Source organism: Adiantum capillus-veneris, chromosome 26, assembly GCF_014529385.1.
Source record: "Adiantum capillus-veneris isolate H3 chromosome 26, ASM1452938v2, whole genome shotgun sequence".
NCBI classification, from domain to species: domain Eukaryota; kingdom Viridiplantae; phylum Streptophyta; class Polypodiopsida; order Polypodiales; family Pteridaceae; genus Adiantum; species Adiantum capillus-veneris.
This window is the reverse complement of record NC_140956.1, coordinates 78,614,427-78,633,276: the sequence shown is the minus strand read 5'-3', so window position 1 is coordinate 78,633,276 and position 18,850 is coordinate 78,614,427. Positions and strand designations below refer to the sequence as shown.

At 43.5% G+C, this 18,850-nt stretch overlaps 1 protein-coding gene across 1 annotated transcript in view; it reads right to left on the bottom strand.

Moving 5' to 3' along the window:
- Window positions 1-300: 300 nt before the first annotated feature.
- Window positions 301-18,850, bottom strand: part of COP13 (Proteasome component (PCI) domain protein) — a 62,438-nt gene continuing 43,888 nt past the window's right edge. Inside the window, exons 5-11 of the mRNA XM_086502310.1 lie at window positions 5,624-5,713; window positions 1,588-1,650; window positions 1,413-1,502; window positions 1,128-1,286; window positions 879-1,000; window positions 696-768; window positions 301-615 (exon numbers count right to left, since the gene is read on the bottom strand). Of these exons, the coding sequence (XP_086358436.1) occupies window positions 541-615; window positions 696-768; window positions 879-1,000; window positions 1,128-1,286; window positions 1,413-1,502; window positions 1,588-1,650; window positions 5,624-5,713 (672 nt within the window). The 3' untranslated portion in view covers window positions 301-540. The remainder of the gene's footprint in view (window positions 616-695; window positions 769-878; window positions 1,001-1,127; window positions 1,287-1,412; window positions 1,503-1,587; window positions 1,651-5,623; window positions 5,714-18,850) is intronic.

The window sequence follows — 18,850 nt, the reverse complement described above, 5'->3', positions numbered from 1 at the left end:
GCCCAGTCAAGCTATTGACCATGGAGATTGATGAGATCCGCCAACAACCGATGCTGGATCTTTTGTGATTTAGCTGTCGCTCACATCTAGCAGTTTAGGATTCCATAGTATTTTATTTGGTCATTTTTGTTACTCTGACCTTGTATCAAATCCACCACATTGTAACTTTCTGGTCTCATAGGTCACTTTGGCCTTTTGAAGACGTTAATATAACATTTCATTTCATTTCATAACATTTCTCTCTCTCTCTCTCTCTCTCTCTCTCTCACACACACACACACACACACACACACAATTGCAGAGATGAATAAGTAAGATTTAATGGGGTTCCTCTTGTTTTACAATCACTGCCACTTTTTGCTTAGTACCACTTTTGGCTGAACCTACTCTATGATTCTTCGTATCAAAAAAACCCAAATTTGGCCTCGTTACTGCATGTGGTTTTTCAAGGTGGACAACACACCGCCCAAAGGTTGAAGAATGCCACCATTCATTTTTTGAGCCAAGACAGGAAAAAAGCGTCCTTGAGATCATTGTGTTCTATGAACTTTGGAACATTTTCTGTGGAACCAGATCATAATCTTCGAGGTCATACCGTGATCGTTCCCGTCCCACCTATATACCAAACAGACAACATTGTCATCATGCTTCTATTCCCTATTGGATACAACAAAAGAGATGAAGAAGAGACATACCCTGCTCAAGTACGCTTGGTCACACGAAATTTGCTCGTCCATGCAGATGACCTTTTGTTCAAGTGACATTATTCTAGAACCCAGAAACAAGGGGGAGAGAACTTGTTTAAAAACATGAAAGAGAACTCTTCACATAAACAGACGGCCGTCATCCTCACACATTCAATTAATTGGTCCACTTACTGTCTGATTTTTGAGTCGAGTCTTTGAGTTATGTCCCTTGTTTTGTACTGCTCAGGATCTTCATGGAAGCATACCATTCCATCTTTCTGATTTATGGTAGCAAAAATCTCACCTTCCTGAATCTGAATGTATGGCCATATGCCATTTTAGCTTACGGAAGCAAAAAGGTTTTGCTTTGGATATGCTAATTGCTTCTCATGTAACAGAAAAAGTTTGATTTTTATAATAGCAGGGATTCAATGAGCTTACCATGCGTAGAACGTATAGCTCTGCTTCTTTTGGGCTTGCCAACTGCACTGTAGTGGCTATGTCTTCAAGTGACAGAGTGACAAACGTTTGCGTCAGTCTCTGTATGTTCCGTTTATACAATGAAGAAACAACTTGCTTCACCAGGCCCAAATTACTATCCTGTTTGACTCAAATGTTAAGTTGTGCTTGGCTCCAAGAATAAGAAAGTTAAACATCTGATTTTAACATGGTGATAAATGCAACAAGTTTGTCATAATTGTCACCATTATCAACATTTTTCATTACCTTTCTGAAAGCTTCTTCATTAGATTCAACACAGCGTTGTAAATCACCGATATTTCGGCTGCTAAAACAGTTTGCAAGCTCCAAATAGTCCTGTAAAATGAAAAATAAGGGCAGTGGTAGATACACGCACGATACAAACAGTTCTGAGACAACTAAGAGATTCATCCTCAGCTACCTTAGTGCATGTCTTCAAGTATCTTTGGCTAACTGAAGGGGTATACTTTGGAAAAGCTGGAACCTGCAGCAAAACAAAAGCTTTAGCTTATCCTTGAAAAATCCCTAAACATAAAGCAATCACATTTTGAAGGTGGAAGCCCGAATGTATCAACACAAGACGACAAATCTTTGTTGACTAGGTGCCCACGGTTGTTGAGTGCAGAGAAACCAAGAAGAAAAGAACCGAAGTTGAAAGTTCTATGATGTGCGGCTTCATAAATGATTGTATCTAAGAGAAGCTATTTCCTCTCCTAATGATGATATTAGTCTTTGTTACTGGAATTTGCAGGGGCTAAGTAGGTGCCCAAAATTCAAATACAGTTAACAAAACCCTTGTTTGGATTGCATTAAAAGTGTCTCCCTTATAACTGAAAAGTAGCTTGAGATCTAAAATTTTCTATGTGAATCCAAGGGTACGGAATGACACTAAAGGGGCTGTGCTAATACTAGCAGGGTAATGACATCAGCTGAGAAAGATTATATCGCAGTATAGCACACTGTTAAGGCCTTCATGTTTTCTTCCTTAAAAAATTGTTATTTTGACTGTGGAAGAAACTTTTCTTTTTGTGTTGCAACACATGGATGTCTGCACACATATCTCAAAATAAGGATCAGAGATAAGAACATCGCAATCTGTGAGAAACCGCTTTTTCTCCACAACTCTCAACTCTCGTTGATGAAGCATAGTGAGAGTTTCTTTGATCTCTTTCTCTCCCTTATGGCCCTTGATTCCCTGAATTCTTCCTTGAAAGCTTGCATCTCTTTCTCTATGCTTGTAGAAAGATCTGCCATTATAATTCCACTAGACTTATGATTTTAATTCTGCCAGACATGTTGCATAACATAGTAACCGAGCACAAGAAACAACCTAGTTGTACTTGTTACTGTGTATATGGTAGTGATGTGTGTGAAGACACTTAGGACCACCAGGGCCATATGTTTCTGCATTAGCAAGACTTGTTGTAAAATTTGTGGATGATATATATTGTTTACGATCTTACTTTAGGTGATACTATTGTGGCATCAAGTACCTTGTGTCCTGGTTCAATTCCTCTGACAAGTGTGTGGAAAACTTTACAAATGCAATTACAGATTCTAAAGTTGTTTCAAATGCTAGATTATGGCATGCACGTCAGAGATAAACTCTACTTATTAGGGTATACTAGATATTGTATGCGCTCCCGTTTGTGACAGCTGCCCTTGCGAGATCTCCTGGCAAGAGAACTGATTTAGAGAAAGAGGAAGACAAGTCTCATGTAGAGAACATGAAACACCTCCTCTCCAGGGCCTCCACCTCTGCTGTGGTGCTCTGCATCTAGGTGATCACATCCTCTTGGTGTAGATGCTTTGAGGAGAAAAACGCAAGGAGCATGTCCTTGCTGCCCATCAACTGCCTGTGTTTTCCCCTACTACTCGGAAGAGAAATTGTTGGGGCTGGAGAAAACGTTGGGGCCACGTGGACAAGCTACTGCTATAGGTCAGCATTAGTCTTCGTTAGTATAGTTTAGGATCTAGCCTGACACTTTGTGAGCCTCAAGAAGGACATGCATGATCATGCATATCAGTATAGTTGCATACCCATAGAAACATGCTACGGGGAATGTGGTCGGGGTTGGGACGGCAAAAGTTAGGGAACGGGATTGGGGTCCATAACAATTTTTCTTTTTCATTTTTTCTCGATTTTTTGAGTTACACGTATGTACTATAGTGCTAAGAACAGTAAGCACTTTGAGCATTGAATTGCACCAAAAACGACGAGAAATATGACTTATAATAGCAAAATACGCCAATAAAACATCCATGGCGTGATGGCGAATACAAGTAGATGAGTACATGCCTCAAGGGCTCAAAACGGAATTGAATATGGTGAAGATCTAGCCTTTACACTTCCACAAATCTTTCCTTCTTTCCTTGCGTTAATGTGTGCTGCTTAGCACGAGAGATGGTTCCTTTTATTTTCGTGAAGAGAGGGAATGAGAGAGAGTTAGAGATGTGCAGAGGGGGGGGAGAGAAAAGGAGAGTGACAAGTGCAATGCGTACGTGACATTCGGTCTCTTGAGTCTCAATTTGATCTCAAGTATGAAGTTTTAGTCTTAATTCTAAGATTAGCACCAATAATCCTCAACACGTTCCTGGAAACGGTGTTATGGCGCATAAGTATTAAGAACCACAAACTTCCCAATCATATTTATCCTCATGCATGTTTCATGCAATCATCCCATACTCAAAACATTCATTTGATGTGTTTGACCATAGCATCAAATAATGAATTCTTGTCCTGTTCCCACAAGGCCTTACAAGTATTCATCAAATGAAATCCTCAAAATGGCTCTCTTGAGAAAAGTAGGTTAACCTTGCTCTGATACCACTATCACACGGCTATGAGACAAATCCATAAACAATGTCATCTTGTCTCTATGGACGTAAAATAGTTACAAAAGAAAGCTAATGTGTGTAATGTGTAAAGAAGATTTGATATCATCTACAAGAATGTGAAAATGTGCTTAACTTTAGAACAGTAAAAACAATACAATACTAAAGGTAGTATGTGAAGAAGTGCGCAAAGATGTAAGGTGTGTCCCCTAGATCAATAGCTCTGCTTTAGAATGTCGTACAAAGGGTAAGGAGATACTAGATCTCTCTTGAGCTGTGAAAGAACAATCCGTAGCCTGTCCGCTCATTGATGATTCAAGATATTATCAATTTGAATCTAGGGAAAGGATGGAGAACATGGGCCAGTAGGGAGGGCATCTTCTGGATCCAAGCTGTCTAGCTTTGGCTGCTATCACTCCTCTAGTCATCTAGTGATGCCTCAAGGTATCATCATTTGAATCTAGAGAAGGGATGGAGGACATGGGACAGGTTGGCGAGGGCATCTGCTGGATCCAAGATGTCTAACTTTGGCTGTTATCCCTCCTCTAGCAGCTAGTGACATTAATCGTCCTCTGATGAATTCACACGAGGAGAAGAGAATCTGAACTCCTCACTCACTAGAAGAAGCTTCTGATGTGTGACTACGATCATGAGCCCCTAAGCTGCTAAAGTCGAGATAGCAACTGCTCATTGTGTCCTACTAGCTCCATTAAGAATGACCCAACAATCTCTGATCAGGACAATATATAGCACTCCTCAACGATTCTTGATCCTCCGCTTGCATAACCTACGTATTGGACACTCTCGCGGACCACGGTATTCCATATGCCCCCAATCTCTATTCCCAATGAATGCTCTACATATGAGGATGTTCAATAGCAATCTTCACATCATGTACACCCAGATGAGTACACAAGTTTAGCTGCACGAACTGCAAAAAGACGCACTACCAACTTTCCAAAACAAGAATGAGGCTCCATAATTATCCCTCAGCCGTTTTAAACTGTAAAAATTATCACAAGATATTATCAGAATGGATACAGAGCCGAACTGGAGCTTTTAAGCCTCTTCGCAGGAAGACTGCTTCATATAAAGAACATCATCCCCGCTTCATGATAGATTGATCCCTCGTTGGCAAAAACACACCAGCACAAACATTACATGCACCTCAATGAGGATTTGAATTAAGCATCTATACAACAGAACATGTGGCCCTAAAGTGCAAGAGGATTCGAGCTGTCATTGCGGTAAGCCCACCACAATGGCTCCGTTTCTAGTATCTACACGTTTTTAGGCATGCCCATTTGCCCCATGAAGTTTTCATACATCCATAAATTTGAATCGATGGCATACATCCACATACGAATGATGTATGGACAGACTCACGTACAGACAATGGAATTTGGGTGCACACACATAAGTATGAACAGCCATTCACACATGCATACAGAAAATTATGAGCGTGCGTATATACAGATGTATGAACGGATGCAGATGCATGCACACATGGCCTTGCGTAAATGACAGGTGAGCATATTGGCAAAATGGAAAATCTAAAACGAAAAAACATGTTAAAATTTGTTTATCACACACGACCTATTTGTGAGGAGAAAGAGTTCAACCTGTCCACAATGTATCAAAGAAACCAAGATAAACTTTTTGTAGGACTCCACAACTATGGCACTGAGTACAGTTGCTGGAGCTGTGATTGCCTGCACATAGAAAGTACACACACAGGAGGCACACCACATGATTAGCCAGATGAAAAGACGTTAAATCATATAGAGTATACTAAAATAATCAAGCAGTGAAACCCAAACAAGGAGCACAAAGATAACAATTGAACACTAACAAGCAGAGGTGGACACTAACTTATAGAAGGTCTCAAAGAGATGACACGTAACATAGACGTAGTGGCTAAAGCCTCTTATGGGGTGAGTGAGCTCCCTACAAATGAACTTTTTGACAAGGAGCGCTGCAATAGACCTACCACCCAACCGTAGTAGCCCCATATATAAAGACTGGAGTTGGCCGAACGTTGACCAAGCATGGCCAAGTCTAGGTCAATTGACATCCAGTGTGGCCATCTAGTCCAGGCAATGGACTCCACCCCTGAACCATTGCAATTGCGGTGTGTATAAAGGAAGTTTACATCCTCGTAGACGTTGTGGAACCAATGCTGAGAGGAAAACATCGGCGGGTAAAAACTTCCCTTCATTGAGTTCAACTCTTAGACCTCCTTCATTCTCTTATGGTAAGTTCACTCTCCTCAAAACTCCATGTTAGCTTTGTGAGTTCTCTATTGTACGCTCCTTTTTTATAATCTAGTGTTCATATACCAAGCATCCCATACTATCTGGATTGACAATATTGTCACAAAATGCTGATGTGTCAAGCCACTGAAGAACGGAACCAACCTGCAGATCCTGGCCGAGGAGCCTAAACTCTAGAAGATGCAGCAGAAGAAGTTTTACCAACTTGCAAGACCCCGTCCGATGGGGCCCAAGTGACCTAAAGGAATAAAATAAAGCAGGACCACACACACACACTATTGCGTAGCAGTTGATGATGTGGCAGGCAGTACGGACGCCCAAATTTTGCGTTGACATGCTAATGTGGCACCCTGTACGGATTTCCGGATTTCGCGCTCACTGTGCTGACGTGGCACCTATACGCATTTCCGTGATTTTCGTTGGGGTAGCTTTTAGTGCCAGATGCTTTTAAGCTTAAAGCTTTTCATGTAACTGCTTTTCATGGCCAAGGGCCTTTAAATATAAGCCAAGGGCTCATTACTGGCCCATTCCCACGTGGATGTGTAGAGTCTCGAGTGCCATGATGTACTGAGTTCAAGCATTATAAAGAAATACAGAAAGGGGTGCCAAGGTTTGGGACCAGTGTTCTCTCGGGGTGGAACTCTGTCACTCCCCATCTCGTATGCCGTGCACTCTCTATCTCTTTCAGTTCATTTGTTATTTGAAGTGCTTAAAGTTGTTCAATCTATTCTTTTCCGTTAGCACCGGGTGCCCGTCCTTCCCGAGTACGGATAATAAGGGTATCCATATGGGCTCCAACCATTGTAGCCTAGGGCGGTGGTGGTGAGGGCAATGACGGTGTGAGCGGCATGAAAACACACACAGCGCCTCTATAACGACCCGACACACACTCTTGGGAAGATACACACACACACACTATGGGGCACCACTCGGCTTACACAACACACCTGGCCGAGATAGGAAACACACCTCTGGAGTGAGAGGAGAGAGACTATCCACTTGCCCACTCCACACACACACACACACACACACACCCAAAAAACTCAGCTCAAAAGAGGAGAATTTCTGATGTTTAGATACAATTGAGCTTGGGCCAACACCAATGGGGCAAATAGCTCACACAATATGGGTAAAATAAGCCAGATACAATCACAAACTAGAGCAGAAACTTCGCTCATAGGAGAAACTTACACAGAAAAACAGCAGGAAAAGAGTGGGGAATTTGGCAAAATGGACAGCGTCATCGCGTCCGGAACGGCCCAAAACCCCAGTCTACAATGTCAAAGTGCTCAAATCCGACCTCGGATGAGCAGTTTACGGCCAAAACAGGCTCCAAAATGAGCAAAAAACACAGCTGCGGCTGTTCCTCCTCTCTTCTCCGCGTTTTTTCAGGTCTTCTCTCTCTTTTTTCAGTTCCCACACTTAGCTTTATTACTTGGGCACCCTTGGCCTTTTAGATGACCTCAAACGGACCCCGAACAGGCCAAAAACTGACCTCGCAGTGCATAGTTGTCACCTTTTTGCATCATCCGCACACCTGGCACTCAGCTTTTTTCCAATAATGCATCTCGCCACCACGTGAAGTGGCCCCAAAAAGTGGTCCTAATGATGACCTTTCTGCGTAACTCTCACAAGAAAACACCCACGTTGTGTCCGTCCTCATTTGCGTGCAAATATTGACCTCGTTCGCCCTCCTGACGCCACTAGATGCCATCTGACGCACCTGCTGACCTCATGTCGTCGGCCCGCGGATAGCTTCCTCGAGAAGTTTTACGCGCTACCAACTCCTCCTTATTGTAGAAAAAACACAATGGTACTGGTAATAGTGAAAATCGATGCACTATGTACACCCTGTCCTACCTGTACACATGTGGGCCCCACGTAACCACCTGGCTATGGAAATTGGGCAATCCTTTATTCGATGCACCATGCATGTGTATGTACATATGCGCAATCCCTTGCTCCAAAAAACTCCTGACAACGGTGGCAAATGCGGTTGCACTGGATCAGGGTCAGATGGCTGCACCATATTCCTGAAGACTCCCTTGATCGAAATAGACGGCTGGGAAAGTTGCCGATTGTAAGCTCTCGTACTTTCTGGTGGCGGAGGAGGAGGAGATATCACCTGGGGCATCAAAGGGGGTAATAACATGTAATTCAGAAACTATTGAAAACTTTGTAGCATCGGGATATTTTGTTGCGGATGCCATGAAAGAATGTCGTGAAGCTCGTCAAGGAGAAACTGCAAGTATTTTGACGAATACATGAAAGCCATGTCTTGGGTTCTTTATTGTAAGGTGCAGCGGAAGTGAATGTTGATTTTTGCTCAAGATGAGTGCTCCGAACTGTGCTCAACGGTTCCTTTTGCCTTCCGTTCCTTTAGTGAGAGAGAGTGCAATGATAACAAACAAAGTGAATGACGCTGTGAATGAAGGTGCTGAGAGAGAGAGAGAGAGAGAGAGAGAGAGAGAGAGAGAGAGAGAGAAGAATACAACACCAGACAATTCCCAAACCCTCCTCCAAGGGTCCCCCCTCTCTATGGCGAGAGAGGTCTATGATATTGATTGCACAAATCTAGTACAATGGTCTAGATGCAATGGACTTGCCAATGATGTCGACGACAATGATGACGGCGACGAAGACGGGCTGAATTCTGAAAACGCTAGTCTGAAAACTGCAAAAAGCTGACTTCTGCTGAATTCTGACACTGTGTCGGCGAGGACAGCGATGGCGACGACGCGACGACGATATGCTGAAAACGCAGATGCTGAAATCTGCGGACAGCGGACTGAATCTGAAAGCGCTGGCTGATTTGACGGTACAGCAAGGATCTGCTGCGGGTAGGTGATATCTACGAGGCTAAGGGCTGATTCTGTAAGGCTAAGTGCTGAAAACTGAAAACGCTAATGATCTGGGCTGATCTGACACCGGAATCTGAAAACGCTAGGATGAGTCTGCAAACTGAAAACACCTTGCTGAATCTGTAGCAAAACGCTAGGCTTGATCTGTTGATGAAAACGCTAGTTGTCCTGCTTCTTTTGGCTGAAAACGCTAGGTCTCCTGCCGATCTTGCTGAGAAGGTGCACTGCAAGTTGTTGGAACTTCTTCTGCCGCTTCTACCATGAAGTGCTAGCGCTAGGTTTCTTATATAGTCACTTAGCAAATTTGACCTACTCACTTTTCCAACAAAGTCAATACGTGAAAAATGGATAAATTGGGAAAATGGATTCTATGACTATAAAATGCTCATGATGGGTACTAAATGTCATGCTGATGATCATGATGTGTGCAACCAAAGGATATGCAACTATTCTAAGTGCCTTGACATGCACGGCTTGCGCACAGGCTCACAAAGGTGCCAGAACACTTCCTAAGCTGACTTGAACCCTAGACCTGAAGTAGCTTGCCCACATGCACATAGGGTTAGATGTGCACGTGACATTTATGCCTTATGCCTTGTAAGACAGAGCGGTGAAGACAAGAGCGCGCTTGATGTGCGATGGAGTAAGGGTGGAAGTGGCTAATAACTCCGGGGTCGGGACATGGAAGGCTAATAAGTCCGGGGCCAGGACATGAAGATTTTTTAGGGCAAAATTTGGAAGCGCCAGTTTGCTTTGTCTGCTCTTTGATAGGACCGGTATGCTTTCAGAAAAGCATACGCATAAAGCTCTGATACCTTCAAGGATGGCGGCACGACAGTCAAATGTTTCACCTTTTCCGGGATGAAAGATCGGAAGAAAGCATTGCAGTTCCTACAACAATTCGACAACATCTATGCTTTGGGGAACTATACAGAAGAATCCAAGATCTCTCAAGCAAAGAGATTTCTTAAAGATAATGCCATGGAATGGTGGGTTCAATCACGACGCAATTGCATGCTCCAAGGACTTGGCATGCAGTTGCGGTTCCTACAACAATTCGACAACATCTATGCTTTGGGGAACTATACAGAAGAATCCAAGATCTCTCAAGCAAAGAGATTTCTTAAAGATAATGCCATGGAATGGTGGGTTCAATCACGACGCAATTGCATGCTCCAAGGACTTGGCAAGCTTTCAAGGCAATATTTGTGCGCAGTTATATGACTTCTCTTTATGAAGTTTGGATCTTGGCAGAATGGGGCAACTTGAAAATGCTTGCCACAAAGACCATGGACGACTATAACCAAAGGTTTCTCGACGTCTACCTCCCTGTGTCCTTCATTAAGTTCATTTCCTTGTAAGGGTACAAATTGAAGATAGACCAGCTAGAGTTTACTATAGAAGTAACTCTGGCCAATAACCAAAACTCCCGACAATCACGAACAAAATCTCAAGATTGTCGTGAAAGTCAACCGCAAAGGCCTCGTTTGACACCTCAACAACGAGACACCTTATTACAGTAAGCCCGATGTTTTGGATGCTTTCAAACAGGGCATAACTATTTTGGTTGTCCCCAACACACTGACAGACCAGAGGAGTCGACGCACGCGCGGACGGTCGACAGAACCCCAGAACCATCTCCAGCCAAACAAGCTAAAGCAGCCATTGGACTTGTCCCTGACAACTATGGTGTCACAAACTGATGACGTGGCAATGTCCATAAGTTGTCCCAACTTAGAGGGCACTTGCCAACAGGGCCCTAGGGACACTAGGCTTAAAAGAAAACTGGCTTCCGCAAATCGCGTTGCAGTGCTAACGTGGCTGGCCGTACGGATTTCCGCAAACGTATTGTTGTGCTGACATGGCAGGTCGTACGGGATTCCGTCTTTCGCGCTGGCTGCTTTTGGGAGTCAAGTGCTTTTGAGTTTGGAAGCTTTTCATGTACTGCTTTTCCCCATGGCCAAGGGCCTTTAAATAAGTCCTCTCTCTAGCTCACTTCTTGTGCTGACGAGCCCGTGAGCAGAGGAGACCCATGGGCAATTGTACTTTGCTCAAGCATTAATACAAAAAGAAATACTGTAAGGGGTGCCAGTCTTTGGGGCCAATCTCTCTGGGCACGAAACTACGTCGGACAATGTCAACTAAATTGAACTATGAACTAAGCGTGAAGTATTTTAAAGTAATTCTCTCTCATGTGTCCCACCAGATTCTCGATTTGGGATGTTCAAGTTTGTTACTGTGGTATCAGAGCTCAGTCGATTTCTCTTCTACCGGGAAATCCGATCCCTTTTCTTGCGAAACACATGGACTCTAGGATGAATCAAACGACGACTCCTACCACTTTGGGAATAGAAGGCAGCACAGGAAATTCGAATGGATCAGCAGATCAAGAATACGGGCCACCTTGGTCTACGGAGTATCAACTGAGGAGATGCAACGCCAGCAGCAGGTTGACGACTGCGCAAAGCAGATGCTCCAGTTTGCAAAGGATCCACAATATGAAAATTTTTTGACTCGGCACCTGATTGAGGAAGTGCATACGCACTGGCATTGATACACCAATAAAACCAGCCCTCAAGAAACCTCCTACCCCAAGGATGTTTAATGAAGAAGAGCTTGATGACATTGTCTAAAGACGAGTCAACCAACTTTTGGGGGTGAAGAAACGATCGAAGAAATGTAACAAGGGGACTGACTACCACGGTTATTTGGGCCGACAATCTTCTTTTGCAAGTGCAAGAAAACAGAAGAAGCATGTACGCTTCGAAGGACTGTTCAGTTCGTCCTCATCTTCTTCTGACACTTCGGATAGCTCTTCCTCTTCCGATTCGAGTGATGAGGAGAGAAAGGGCAAGAAACAAAGAACGAACCAAAGATTTGGAAAGAACAAGAAGAAGGCAAAGAAGAGCTCAAGTTCAGGCTCTGATGACCACATGTTCTATTCAAAGAAGAAACACTTTTACAGAGCCAACCAATATGATTTTCTCAAGAACAAGGACAAAAAGACCAAGGAATTTAAGGAGGGTGGATAGTCAGTAGTAAAGTTTGAATCTTTTTCAGGATTTCAAGATGCTCCCAAGGCTTTAGCCTTTATTCAACAGTTTGACATAGCATTCTCTGGATGGTGCTACTCAAAGCACTCCAAAATCAAGAGGGCAGCATCATTCTTGAAAGGAAATGCACAAACGTGGTTGTCCACTCTTCTTTTAAGGAAAGAAGCCCCGACTAAGCGGTTAAAGTTCAAACGGCTCTTTATTTCCTCTTGGCTGACTCAAGAGTACGAACGAGATGTGATGACCGCTTGGAACCATCTTCGGATGACCAAGGCTGACACTTTGGATGCTTATTGTGAGAGATTTTGGGATGCTTTTCTATTAGCCTCTTCTTTTAAGAAGGTCACTTTTAAGCAGCAAATCGAGCGGTTTTGTTGTGGCCTTTCCAAAGAGATCCGAGATGACTGCCTTGAGCAGAAGTCCGAGTCCACACAGCAATTGATGGGACATGCTAAGCGGGGATTTTCTATGCATTCGAGTAACCTGACTTACCTCACTGATCAAGGTTCGACACCAAGGACCGGACAGAATTCAACAAATTATAATAGAAGGAGGAAGTTTCAGAAAAAGAAGGATGCACGACCCCGATTGACCGAGGAACAGAGAATAGACTACCTCAAGGAGGGGAAGTGTCTTGACTACGGAGAACAAGGACACATCCCTGCAAGGTGCCCCAAAAAGGCACAACGAGGACAATCAGAAGATAGGCTAGAGAGTTCCAGAGCAGCTGAAGAACGTGGCAAAAAGGAAAGATGAAAGCACGACTGGTAGCAGATTGTATGGGGACCGACCCGAATCAGATGGATGAAAGCACCGATCTTTGCCGCGCATGGGGCAAAGTATTAGATCAGGAAGCCCTCATCTTCTTTGACGGATGAGCCAAGGCCAACTTCATTTCACCCAATTGGCCGACTTGGAATTACGCTCAACAGAATGGGGCCACAAGCAGAGGCAGTTCTAGCGGCACCCGGACGGGGTGTTGCCATTACTCCTGTAATTGGCAAACTTCGTTTGCATTGTCAGGGGTACTTAGGGCACGAGGACTTTTACATCATGCCTTTGGAAGGGTGTGACGTCCTTCTAGGAATCCCTTGGTACCACAAGAACAACGCCGTGGTTGCTTATTGGGCCAAGAAAGCGACTTTGACAAATGAGAAGGGCAGGAAAATTGTGCTTGATGTAAAATTGAAGGGCTAGTCCGTCACTATTGTATCGGCTTCGGCCATTTCCAAATTAATTGAATGGAGTCTTTTCGTTTACTCGATCTACTTAAAAGAATTGAATGATGAACAACGAATCAATATGTCTAAAATGAATAAGGAACGACAAGAATTTCTGCACACACAGTCTGATTGCTTCTCTAAAGGCCTACCAAGCATTTACCTGCACATCGTCCTGAGGACCATACGATTGATTTGATTCCTAGAAGTACACCACCGAATCGTCGAGTTAGCCAAGCCCAGAATGAAGAAATAATGAACCAAGTAAAAGAACTTCTAGAAAAGGTGCACATCACCTTACTGTTCTCCGGTTTTGCTAGTACTAAAGAAAGACCGATCTTAGAGAATGTGCATTGATTATAGAGCTCTCAATAAAATCACCATCAAGAACCGATTCCCTATTCCAAGGATCGATGATATTCTCAACAGACTTCAGGGACCCTCTTGCTTCAGCAGAATTGATTTGAAAAGTGAATATCATCGTATCCAAATTGCTCGAGGGGATGTCTACAAGACAGTTTTCGGACAGCTTTTGGTTTATACGAATATTTGGTGATGCCTTTTGGACTCACAAATGCTCCAACAACATTTATTCGAATGATGGATAGAATTTTCCGAGAGTATCGATCTTTTGTGGGCACTTTCTTTGACGACATCATAGTTTTCTCCAAGAATGAAGCAAAGCACAGACGTCATCTGTCACACGGCCGGGCACCCCGTGCCAATAGAAAAGAACAGACTGAACAGACTTTTAACACTTCAATAACAACTGAATTGAAAGAGAGAGAGAGACAACACGCGACACGGAGTGGCGGAATTCCACCCCAGAGAGTATTGGCCCCAAACCTCGGCGCCCCTTTCGGTATTTCTTTATATTGCATCATCAAAGTACAAGCCGGTACTCTAGACTCTGCACCTTCTCCAGGAAGCATGCCAGAGAATGAGCCCTAGCCTCATATTTAAAGGCCCTTGGCCTAAAAAGCAGTTTACATGAAAAGCTTTCAAACTCAAAAGCTTCTGGTCCAAAAAGCTGTTTACTTTCAAACTCAAAAGCTTCTGGTCCAAAAAGCAATGCCAAAAGCTGCCATCGTAAATCATGGAAATCCGTCCAGCCTGCCACATCATCATGCCAACGTAATTTTCGGAAATCAGCCACGCTGTTGCAGTTTTAGGGTTAGGGTTTCCAAAATCAGGGTTTGCAAGTTTTAGGGTTAGGGTTTTCAGTATTAGGGTTTCAGCAGTTAGGGTTTTTGGAATTAGGGTTTCAGCAGTTAGGGTTTCAACAGTTAGGGTTTTTGGAATTAGGGTTTCAGCAGTTGGAATTAGGGTTTCATTCTTTAGGCTTTGACACGTCAGCAGTTTGTTACATCTCCCCTTCTTGAAAGAGAGTAATCGTCCTCGATTACAGCATATCTGCAAAACAACTCAAGTTAGCTCAAAAATTTCCGAGGGTCATTCCGAGGGACAATCAGTTTGCTCTTTTTATTAAGGAGTTAGCTTCTCCTTTCTGCCCTTTTGATCAAGGAGTTAACTTCTCCTTTCGGTTGTTTTGATCAAGGAGTTAGCTTCTCCTTTCTGCTCTTTTGATCAAAGAGTTAGCTTCTCCTTTCGTCTACATCCGAACTCTTGATATTCCGGCGTAGTAAAATTAGCCATCACACCCAGACCATACTGATCTTCCACGGGTGTCTTGATGCACTAAAATTACATACCCAGGTAATCTCATCCAATTAGAAATATTCAGTAATTGGCACATCACAATGCAACACAAATGCTTACATATGCATGTTACAAGACACAACAAACAGCACCGCTGAGCACTCCCCCGAGACAAACAGTCTGCAGTATGAAGCTACTCAACGACTACCTCGTCACCCCCCTCGCAAATAACCTAAAAAGGCCCGGGCCATGAGCTCAGAGGACTGTACAACCAAACGCTCCCCAGACTGCAGTCTGCGTCGCTCGGAGGTTCTAGCATGCAACCAAACGCTCCCCAGGCATCGGCCTGCGTCGTTCCGAGGTTCAAACAATACCAAAACCCGTATTTCTCACTTCTCCACTCGGGAGTAAAAATCACCAATCAATGAAACCAGTATTGAAACCAGAGTCAAACATTTCAAATCGGCACCAAGACAGGTTCAAAACAGATACCATCCATTTCAAACAAATTCCAAACAGGATCACCAAACAAGATCAAACAGAACTCAAACTTAAAAAGCAATCTCGACATCAGTCAAGCTCGAAAAGTCGACTGACTTTCCATCTTGAAACCTGCACCCAAAATTAGGGTTAGGTTCCTTCCATGAGGTCGTAGCCGAGCACAGCATGGTCCATCAACTCTTGGACAAACAGTGTTTCTTTAGCGGCAATGGTAGTCCCAAGAGATAGCAATCACACCGAACCTCCAAGGTCATCTGATCGTGAAGAGACATCTGATCGTGAAGAGACATCTACTGGGAGATATCGAGAAACTTCAAGTTATAATCTGCTAGAGTTTCCATGGCAAGCATTTCAGAATACCCCAATCTACCAGAAGTTGCACTCCGAAGGAAGATGTCAGAAACCATATAACTTCGGGCAAAAATTTTCTTGAAAGCTTGCCAAGTACTTGGAGTATGCTGCTTGGTAGTTGTAGACATCAACATCTGCATGGCACTGCTTCTGAGAAAAAAAACAGTGACTTGTAACAAATATGGATCCTTCTCTTACAGTGATCTTAATTGGCTTATGCCTGTAAGACACTGCGGTGAAGACGGGAGCGCACCCGATGCGCGATGAAGTAAGGGTGGGAGTGGCTAATAGCTCCGGGTTGGAGGGCGAAGATACCTCGAATCAAATTCCAATAGCTCTGTCTGCTCTTTTGTAGGACCGGTATGCTTTTAGAAAAGCACACGCCTGATGCTCTGATACCACTGTCACACGGCCGGGCACCACGTGCCAATAGAAAAGAACAGACTAAACAGACTTTTAACACTTCAATAACAACTGAACTGAAAGAGAGAGAGAGACGACACGTGACACAGAGTGGCGGAATTCCACCCCAGAGAGTATTGGCCCCAAACCTTGGCGCCCCTTTCGGTATTTCTATATATTGCATCATCAAAGTACAAGCCGGTACTCCAGACTCTGCACCTTCTCCAGGAAGCATGCCAGAGAATGAGCCCTAGCCTCATCATATTTAAGGGCCCTTGGCCTAAAAAGCAGTTTATATGAAAAGCTTTCAAACTCAAAAGCTTCTGGTCCAAAAAGCAGTTTACATGAAAAACTTTCAAACTCAAAAGCTTATGGTCCAAAAAGCAATGCCAAAAGCTGCCAGCGTAAATCACGAAAATCCGTACAGCCTGCCACATCATCATGCCAGCGTAATTTTCGGAAATCAGCCACGTTGTTGCAGTTTTAGGGTTAGGGTTTCAAGAATTAGGGTTTGCAAGTTTTAGGGTTAGGGTTTTCAGTATTAGGGTTTCAGCAGTTAGGGTTTTTGGAATTAGGGTTTCATTCTTTAGGCTTTGACACGTCAGCAGTTTGTTACATCATCTGCTACGAGGCTTTCAGGCATTGCAGAAGCATAGATTGGTTATCAATCCCAAAAAGAGCAAGTTTTTCTTACCGGAGATATATTTCTTGGGGCACATTGTCTCAGCAGAAGGAGTGTGCAAATGGACCCGGCCAAAATTGAGACTATCAACGATTGGCCTGAAGTGAAAAATGTTCACTAAGTTCGAAGCTTGCACTCTTATTATCGGCGGTTCATTCGGAAGTTCCAGAGATAGCTTCACCTTTGCATTTACTGACTCAAAAAGGAGTCCCTTTCACGTGGGGACCAACAGACGTGACCGCTTTCGAGATGGGAATGGACTACAAGACCAATGTTGGCTTAGCCAGACTTACAAAATCCATTTGAAGTTATTGTGATGGTTGTGGTCGTAGTCTGGGAACAGTTGTGATACAAGAAGGCCATGTCATTGCTTACGAAAGCAAGATGTTTTCACGGCCAGAATTGGTAGCACAGATATATGAGAAAGAGCTATTGGCACTGATCCATGCTCTTACACAGTGGTAATAGTATTTACTCAGAGCTGATTTTACAATCTTAACGGATCATCAATGTTTACGCTACTACTTGTCACACAAGCAGCTTTCGAAAAAGCAGATGCGATGAGCTAACATCTTGTCACAGTTTCACTTCCAGATTGTCCATGTTCTAAGGACAGAAGAATTTAGTGGCAGATGCATTGTCTCAGAAGCCCTTGGTTCTAGCTATTTCCGCGATTCATCTCAAAAGCTTTGAAGATATGGTTGACCAATATGCCACAGATCCTAACTTTGCTACAATTTTACCCGGATACATAATGGGAAGACAGTTTCAAGCTATTCCATACGGGACGGCTATTTGATATGGAAAACGATGCTCTGTGTTACACAACCTTTGAGGGAAAAGGTCTTGACAGAGTGCCATTGTTTACCTTTTATAGGCCACCGCGGCATAGATACCACCTTGAAGGGTGTAGAGCGTTACTTCTAGCCGAGGCTTAAAAAGGATGTGGATGACTTTGTTCGTAGTTGTTTAGTATGCCAAAAGGTCAAGTTTGACAAGCATAAGCCTCAGGGACTTCTACAGCCTTTATCCATTCCCACCTGCCTCTAGGAAAGCATTGCTATGGATTTTATCTTTGATCCCCCCAAGACTCAAAGTGGGCACGATGGCATTTGGACAGTCATTGACAGGTTTAGCAAGCAAGCAAGCTCACTTTATTCCAGTAAAGAAGACGGTCAAGCCTAATCATTTAGGCTTTAGCAAGACTGTTCCTTGCTCAGATTTTCCGGTTACATAGCGTGCCTGAGTCCATAGTCTAAGACAGAGATCCCCGATTCACGAGTTTATTTTGGAGGGCAATTTGGGAGAACATTGGCACGCAGTTGTAGTTCTCATCATCATTCCACCCACAGACAGATGGGCAATCTGAGATAGCCAATTTAGTGGTTCTGGATTTATTGAAGTCTTGCATCTCCGATCAGAAGACTCAATGGGAAAAATATTTGCCTTTGGTGGAGTTTGCCTACAATAACACGGTTCACTCTTCGACGAGGAAGATTTGAGGTAATCGAAGGTGCTAAGAAGGTCTTTCCATTTCTAAGCACCAAGGACAAGATTTTGAAGCAGATCAGTACACAAGGGATTTGGACACTGCTTTTGCCAAGGTTCGCGAGGCTCTAGAGAAGTCTCAAGCACGACACAAGAAGGCAGTTGATAGACATAGACGCGACTTGAAATTGAAGGAAGATGATTGGGTGCTCTTATGTTTTGAAAAGGCACGCCTAAGGAAACGAAAGAGAATGGAGCCGCTTTTTTCAAAGCTTAGCATGAGGTATATAGCCCTTTCCAGATTCAAGAAAAGATAAATGATGTATCCTTCAAACTCAAGTTGCCAGACACTTGGAAGA